General features: G+C 35.0%; 2 protein-coding genes across 2 annotated transcripts in view; one reads left to right on the plus strand and one right to left on the minus strand.

Annotated features, from left to right (window-relative positions):
• snx30 (sorting nexin family member 30) overlaps positions 1–570 on the plus strand; it is a 41,501-nt gene extending 40,931 nt beyond the window's left edge. Inside the window, exon 9 of the mRNA XM_084104814.1 lies at positions 1–570. This exon is cut by the window's left edge and continues 2,205 nt beyond it. The gene's annotated coding sequence lies outside the window, so the exon portion shown is untranslated.
• Positions 571–641: 71 nt separating this feature from the next.
• slc46a2 (solute carrier family 46 member 2) lies at positions 642–5,735 on the minus strand. The gene is made up of 4 exons (XM_084104815.1): positions 4,639–5,735; positions 3,431–3,514; positions 1,489–1,645; positions 642–1,377 (listed from the first exon to the last, which is right to left on the minus strand). Exons 1-4 carry the CDS (start codon positions 5,600–5,602, stop codon positions 1,323–1,325), a joined length of 1,260 nt encoding a protein of 419 aa, XP_083960941.1. The 5' UTR covers positions 5,603–5,735; the 3' UTR covers positions 642–1,322.
• Between the last annotated feature and the right edge of the window lie 2,957 nt (positions 5,736–8,692).

Consider the following 8,692-nt stretch of genomic DNA (forward strand, 5'->3'; position numbering starts at 1 on the left):
GTAGTTTCTTTGTGGTCTAGTAGTTCATATAATTTTAGTGAAGACACGTCCTGAAGCTTCACCCATCATCCAGTCAGCCTTATACTTTTGTCTCTATTCATTTTTAAGTTGAGTTGAATTGATTTTCAATGTAATACGTTTTGTTATAAAGGCAGCTATATGACTTTTTGTTGCTTTAATGCATGCTGTACATTTTGATGTAAAATACTGTTAATACTGGAAATGATTAAATTCAGTTTACACAAGAACAGGTTAAACGTAGAGTGATTATGACGTTCAACTGATTGTCTGCAGAATCTGCAATAATTGTGGTCCATTAATCTGTCATGTTACATGCTTAATGGTTTTTTTTTGTCAAATATAAATCACGTGTAGCATGAAGTGTCTTATGTTTACTTACGGATCAGTCCTGTTACCCTTTACCTCAAAGGATTTTTAATATTGGACATTTGTGATAAAATAATTAAACGAATATACTAATAAGATATATATTTTCCTTTAATGTGTTTTTGTGCCTTTGCACAAGCAGAACTAAACTATGTGAACTGCCATTAAAGAATGATGATTCATAATACACTCATCAGAGACTTTGTGTAAAACAGTGCATATATTTAATAAGATCCATACATCATACACAGAAATACATAAAAATTATTTATTGCAAAAACTGTTCAATACAAATCTGATAAAATATGTCATCCATTTTAAATAGACAATGCAGTACAGAAATATTGATCCCATTAGTTAATTCATTAACTAACAATGAGTATGTGCGTATGTTACAGTATTTAACATTTTGTTAATGTTGGTTAATAAAAATACAGCTGTTCATTGTTAGTTCATGTTAGATCAGGTCCATTAAATGTTTACAGATAGAACTCTTGATTTTAATAATGTAGTAAATGTTGAAATTAACATTAAATAAGATGAATAAACTTCATCTTCAAACTTCAACTCATTTTCATGTCTTCGTGTTAATGTTAACTAATGTAGGTAATAATGTTAACAATTGGAAACTTAAGTGTTACTGAAATATCTAAAAACTAAATATTGTCAGCATTAGTCATGTGTTCTACATGACGCTATAGAGATTGCATTACCACAAATGCAAAGTGCAACAGGAAGTAACATTATCTATTCCAGCAGATAATATTATCTATTAAATTATCTACTCAAACTGACATCTAGTCAACTGAATGATAAAAAAGCAGATATTTTCTGATGTAACATAAGTGTAAACCTACAAATTATTTACTGTGCAAATATACATATCTTCATAACTTGTCCATTTCTGAGAGAGACTTTGATGGGGCTGAATGCTGTCAGTTCCCTTGAATTCTCTCATATCCATGTCTTGCAGAGCGACATCCTACAATACTTGGCATAAAAAAACAATAGAAATGTTTACTATTCTCTGAACTATAATCAGAATTTAATGATGAATTAAATGTTATATCAAAGGGTGACAAAAAAAAAATCTCAGCTTACCTAATGGGTATCATGGAAAGAACAGTGAAGATGCTGGACAGAATGAAGACAAACCCTGGGAAGGTGTCAAGTGTGACCTGATAGATCTTAGTGTAGATGGGTGTGGTGACCAAGCTTGCAAGTTTGAAGGATAACTGGAGCATGACAAAGGTTATGCCTGTGGGATGAAAAGCAACTATCCGTGAACATTTCCAAAGACATGTTTCACTAAGCTGTGGAGATCCAAACCAAAGTTTGAGAGGAGCTTGTTCAGCTTGGCATCCCATCACCACCATTACCATGGCTTTATTTTAATCTCTTCAACATATCAGTTACACAGGTTTGGTGCCAACAGGGCTGGTGAGGTCTGTGGGTATGATATATCAGAAGAGTAGGGGGCCAAGCACTGAGCCCTGAGGCACTCCAATATAGTTAGCTGATGGGATTTGAACTGTAAAATGAGAACAATTGAACAGTTAATCTTTAGTAAAAAAACTGTATTTTAACATTGAGATAAACATTTCCAAAGTGTTTTTTTCATTCCAATCAGTGGTTTGACTATCAAACTCGTCAAGTAACATGATTTCAGCAAACAAGTTTTTTTTTACATCATACTGGGGCTCGTTTATAAAATGTGCATGCGCACAGATTTGATCTTAGTGTGTGCATACGCTAAAATCCATGCCAACGTTCATATTTATGAATCTTTGATATGGAAAAGTGCTTAGTGCCACGTCAGGGTCTGAGGAGAGAACACACTTTTCCTTGTGCAAAGAGTCGGAGTACTGCAGTTATCTGAAAACCGAAGCAATTCTTGCCACTTGCGATTCTCAAGTGAAGGATTTGGACGTTGACTGGTTCTCTTTTATACGTTAATGACATTTATTAGGCTGCGTTTATAAAGCTGAGATCTGACACCATTCAGCTGTGCACAATTTCAAGATAATTTGCGATTTATAAATTTCACTTCTGGAAGACAGGCGTGCACACGTCTTTTTTTGTGCATACATGTATTCTCTGAATCACATGTATTCTCTGAATCACACGTATGCACATTTGAGAAATTATCGTAAAATTAAATGTAGGATGGTTTCGACACAATATTTTATTAACGAGGGCGAGGCCCACTGTTTCGAACCTTGGCTACAAAACATTTTGCCTTTGGTTAGTAAAAGGTGTCATTAAAGCCATGTTGGGCTGAGTTTTCATTACATTTACACCATGTCTTTACCAATAGCCTGTAGTGTTTCAAGTGCTTTGAGCAAATCATTATCCCATTAGCTTACCACTGGAGTGCCTCAGGGTTCGGTGCTTGGCCCCCTACTGTACTGATCTACAAACTCTAGCTCAACCTGTCAAAGACAGAACTCCTTGTCACCTCAGCCAGCTTATTCATTTACCTCAAACTATCAATTGTGTGTACAACTGTAATCAATGACAATACTAACACCAGCTGGGTCAGTCAGAACACTGACAACATCTCAACGACCACTAGAAAACAAACATTTTACACTTGCCTGTAAAGCTACTTATTGTTACCACAAGAAAGAATTAGAAATATTCTTGTGGCCTCCACCTGTGAACACAGTGACACAGTTTCACTTCTCTGTTTTTGGCTGTTTTGTTTTCAATTTATTTTCTGAACGCATCAGATCAGATAGGCTTCACAGCACACAGTTTACATTTTTAGAAAAGTTTTGTCAAGTCAAGTCAAGTATATTTGTATAGCGCTTTTCACAATACATATTGTATCAAAGCAGCTTCACAGTATTAAATTAAAATAATACAACAAGGTTTGTTTCTAGTGGAATTTATTGATTGATAAAATTAAATTAAATATCCCCAAAAATATCCTCAACTGAGCAAGCCAAAGGCAACATACATTTGTGTTCCATAAAGTCTGTCTTTGGCAGCTTATGCAGACACACAACTCTTACTGACAGAATAAAGAACGGAGACCTACCATATGAGCTTCCCTTGACCTGTTTGGAGAGCAGCGAGCGAATGGTGGGCATTGGAATCAGAGCGAACAGAGTGACAGAGCGAGCTAAAGAAGACAAGAACAAAACCTCAGATCAGACGACAATACCAAGTCACAAAGCTATTTATAGAGACTTCCTGGTTTTAGCAATTTTACACTTAATGTAAATTCATTTAAATTCTTCCTTTGGGAAATTATTATTGGATTCCAGTTTAAATGTGCTTTTGATAATGTGGTGTATTATGAGTCTGACCATGTTAATGTGCTTTAATAATACTCTAGCAGTGTTGTAAGTAAACTTTAGAAATTTACTCTGTAGTAAGAGACTCAACAGTATACAAGGTTCACACAATCAACACCTAACATTGGACCCAATTTATATTAGATGTCTCGAACTAAAATCGATAGACTATACTTTGTTATTTAGGTATTGTTAGGTAACTGTTGTTACATTGTATTTACATTTAAAGTAATTACATGTGTGTATTAAACTAGGCCGTACCCCAACACTAAACAGAACCTTAATCTAACCCTACCCGTATATCCCAACCTAATATAAAGTGGGACAGCAACATTTATAATATTATTATTAACAATATTATTACATCATGCTCAAAATAATCTTTAGTCAATATAGTTAGAAATGTCATGAAACTTTGATTCATGTAATCATATTTAAGGTAGCATACATTATTACTGATTACATTTTATGTTTTAAAATGCTTATCTATTTTATATAAAGCCTTTATACTGTACTTTGTTGCCAGGAAAATCACAAGTTTTCATGGCTTTTTATATTAAAAATGTAATACACCTTAACACCTAAGCATGTGCACTGTTTCCAGATTTACCTTTTCTGACTCTTAATGATTGCTTATTTGCTTTTATTGAAGTAACCCAACATGGTCTGTTTGATATTTATACTTTTATAAAACTTTTATAAAACAGTGGTACCACTTTAGTTTAGGGGTTAATTACCACTATTAACTAGTTGCCCATTAGCATGCATATTACTAGGATTTTGGCTGTTTATTAGTTCTTATTAATCGAAAACTTAATCGAAAAAAATAAGTAGGCTAATGTGGAATTGTCAAATTCACATAAATTAATTAAATTTTTTTTTACAGGGATTCTTCCTTGAAGCTCAAGTTGTCTAGCGTCAAGTAGCTGAATGTTAGGCTGTATCTTACCCAAAAAGTACATTGGAGTTGTGGTCACAAATGCCATGAAATAAATCCCAACTGCGAAAGACACCATCCCGACCATGATCATGCTTTCATCTTTAACAGAACATCTTGTGAACATCTTCACACCCACAAAGCTGGTGATGAAGAGAAGGGACCCAGCCGCGTTCCCATAGCCCACCTCAGTCGCGCCCCAGTTCAGCGGGTCTTTCAGCACATACGCGGCCAACATCTCCATCCCTCCCGCCACTGCGATATCATACAAGATCCCACTGGCGAACAGCAAGGCGATGTTTATTTTATCACGGGCTTCCTGATTTAAGATCCCAACACTTTCCCGTCGCTCCTGCCTTTCTGAGGCATGATCGACCCGCAGGATAAATATCGCATAGAGCAGGCAGATTAAATACAGCAGCACACTCAAACCAGATAAAATCACTCCGTGTTTAAGATCTGCACTATAGAGGTTAAATAAGTGACCAGAAGCCAGACTGCCAATGAACCCGGCGATCCCGTACACCAGCTCGGTCCTCATGATGCGCACGGACCGGTCCTCCTCCCTCGAGCTCACCGACACCAGCGCCATCACTCCGGCCCAGTAGGACGCGAACCCGCCGCACAGCCCGTAGATCACCGGCACCGCGTACAACACCTGGAGAGGCCATCCCAGCGCGATGTCCAACAGGAGCAAAGCCCTGGACACGAAGTAACCCACCAGAGGAACAGCTATTGGCACTTTCCTGTAACCTCTGTCTCCAACCTTTGCCAGAATGATCGCTGGCACGATCGGCATGAACTTGAGCAGCATATTAAAGATCATGTTGAAGTTGGTAATCGCCTTCTGCTCGCTGTCCGGATCCGTGGCGTTTGCGCATCGGTCTTTAACGACCATTTGGAGAGCGGTGTCAAAAAACGAGCTGGCCACTTGGGCACAGAATACTAGAGGCGCGATGTATTTACGAAAGGACATCCTAAAGTTGATGGAAATAATAAAAACTAACAAAAAACGTGTTTGATCAGAGTCGATACACTACACTACACTAAAGCTCAAACTGTCTGGGTGAAGCTCATCGCGTCATTCTGCTACAGGGAAGTTGCACACTGAAATACTTTCAGTGGTTAGTCACGTTTCAACCACACAATAACACACTTTATTATAAACTTTATTATACACTTTATAACAAATTACTGTCTAATTAATGAGGACATAAAGATTTGTTTTATAGCTATAACGTTAGCCTGCTTATATTTGCTTCTTAAAAAGTCAAAAAAGGAGAACATTTGTAGAAAGATAAATCACCATTGCATCACCAAGTGATGCAATACCTGTTTGGGTTTCTGTGAACCAGTCAAACAAGATCTCAAGTAGAGGATTAGTCAATGTGAACTGATTTCATGTCATAAGGGATTTTTTTTCTTAAAGAGATAGCCCCCCTAATAATAATAATAATAATAATAATAATGGTCATAATCTACGACGTATGAAGATACTATTGGCTTTTATTCTGAAGAATGTTGGTGCTGCTCTTCTTTAAAAGTGAAGCTTCAAGTTGGACAAAATGCAGCATAAAATCTCCATAATAGTCCATGACACATGTGTCATAGTGCATGTCTTCTGAAGTCATACACTAGTTTTGTGTGGGAACAAATTGAAATTGAACATTTAAGTGTTTTACTTTTAATACCCACCAGTATATGGGTGATTCTTAGACTATGGGCACTTTTATGTACTTTGGTCATATTTTTAAAAATACATACAATTTTGGACAAAATCCTCTTTCTTTTTCAAACTAACAATAAAACCTCCTTAAAAACTTTTTACTACCTTTCTATTATAATTTTTTCATACTTTTCAACCTCCTTATAGGTGTCAAAATCACTGTTTTCTCCTTGTCGCACACCCAGACTTTTTAACTTCAACAATGAAAATACAGTTTAAAAGTATGACTTATCTGGTAACTATTAATATACCTAAATTAAGCACTAAAATACATTATAGTATTTAATGTGAGACCACCATCAATATTACTTTTTATACAAAATATAGCTGTCGCACAGTATTGGTGTCATTTCCACCACAACACTGTAATGTCCCTTTAAAAAGTTTGTGTGAAAGATTGTTTAGGTGGTTTCTATGGAAATGTTCAGAGACATCAGAGCACATGTTGGACATGGAGGCAATTTTAAATTTTCATCAAGAACAAAATAAGAAAAATCAAGGTAAATATTGCTTGATCAGTTAATATATTTCTTCTACGTCATTTCCAAACATGCTGTACCTTCAAGGGTGTTTTTAAAAAGTAAAAATTTTTTTTTTAAGTTAAATAAGAGTATTTTACATACATGAAATGCTAAGTATAAATTCAAAGGTAATCAGTGAAGCTATCTTCCATTTTTTCACAAAAAAACACAGAAATGTCATTTCCACCACAGTCATTTCCACCACACTGCCCTCTGTGGTGGAAATGACAGCATGTGGTGGAAACATGCTGTACCTTCAAGGGTGTTTTTAAAAAGTAAATTTTTTTAAGTTAAATAAGAGTATTTTGCATGCATGAAATGCTGAGTATTAATTCAAAGCTGATCAGTAAAGCTATCTTCCCTTTTTTCACAAAAAACTACAGAAATGTCATTTCCACCACACTGCCCTCTGTGGTGGAAATGACAGCATGTGGTGGAAATGACATTTATGATTACAAAGTACAATTGATATGGATTGCAAGAGTAGATTGACGTTGTGAATTGAGTTTACTGAGTGTGATGAGTTTAAGAGTTTTTCAAATAAATATTTCTCTAAATATTACTGTTTCTCTACATTCACGTTAATTCATTGTCATTTCCACCACCACCGTCATTTCCATCACCACACACATTTTTTAAAAACATTTAAAAAGTTCTCATCATACATTAAAAATGTATCCACAATTTACGAGATCATGCTCTACTTAATATAAAAATTCAAGTTATTTATTTTCTAATAAGCTCTTGCCCTAACCAATATTAAATTTCAGAGTGTGACAGGTGTTCAGTTCACCATTTGGTCCTTAGGGCAGTTAATTTATCTCATTGACAAATGTATAATTTTTGTACATTGTGGAAAAAACTGATAAAACTAGTTACAAAAATGATCTTAGACAATTCTTGAGTGGCATAAGTTATTTTGTTTTTAAATAACAGCTGTATATAGAGATGTGGTGGAAATGACATTTGTTCATTGCAGGTCGGAAAAAATGTAAAATATTAACAATTTCTCTTGTAATCTAAGTTTGTCCTCTTACAAACCTTAAAACTAGACAAATTATTTAAACTTATGAGACTGTGTTACGTGACTTTTGAACAAGTTTTTTTTATTCAACTTCACAAGCCTAAAAGTGCCCCTAGTTGAAGAAATGCCCATATATTGCTTTTTAGGTAGCCTATATAGAGCAGATTTAAAGTGTGAAAATATAAAAGGCTGCACTCGTGTGTGTAGTCTAAGGCATATGCAAGTATGCCATATGCTCACCTTCTCTGTAATTTTGATGTGTAGGTGGACATACATAAAAATCCAACAGAAATCACCTCTTTATGAATCTCATACTAGAATTTGAATGGTTACAGCTTAAATTCTTATGCTATTACATTGTCACATATTTTGATACATTTAGAAGTCAAGGAAAGAATAGAGACGTTTTACACATTTTCTTTTTAATGAGAAAATAATTATATATGTGTGTAAGAGCGAGACTTACAATTACTATAAAACAATATAAGCAGAATATTAACATACAATAAGTGGTTAACATGTCAAAAGAGGGCTTTTGAAAGCATGATTGCATTATCACACCATATCAATATTCCCTTGGTTTCTCCCGAAGGGAACTAGAACACTCATTTAACCTTTTAAGAAAGCAATTGCAAATGGTTTGTAATAATAACTAACTATTTAAACAACAAGAGCAAACATATTTTTGGTGTTACTTCAAAGGTAAAAGTAAAAAACACTGTTTACTTGGTTCAAACTGTGGAAAAAAAGCAATACTTGTGATTTCATTGAAGGCAAGTTTTTTTTTTTTTTTTT

The sequence above is a fragment of the Abramis brama genome, assembly GCF_963993115.1.
Source record: "Abramis brama genome assembly, chromosome: 25".
NCBI lineage: Eukaryota > Metazoa > Chordata > Actinopteri > Cypriniformes > Leuciscidae > Abramis > Abramis brama.

Excerpts from the sequence above, each read along its gene's own strand:
- slc46a2 (XM_084104815.1), bottom strand. The coding sequence starts at position 5,602 with ATGTCCTTTCGTAAATACATCGCGCCTCTAGTATTCTGTGCCCAAGTG. Across the intron at positions 1,646-3,430 it reads GGTCAAGGGAAGCTCATATG|GCATAACCTTTGTCATGCTC; the intron begins GTAGGTCTCCGT and ends TTCATCCCACAG. Across the intron at positions 1,378-1,488 it reads CTTTCCATGATACCCATTAG|TATTGTAGGATGTCGCTCTG; the intron begins GTAAGCTGAGAT and ends TTTTATGCCAAG.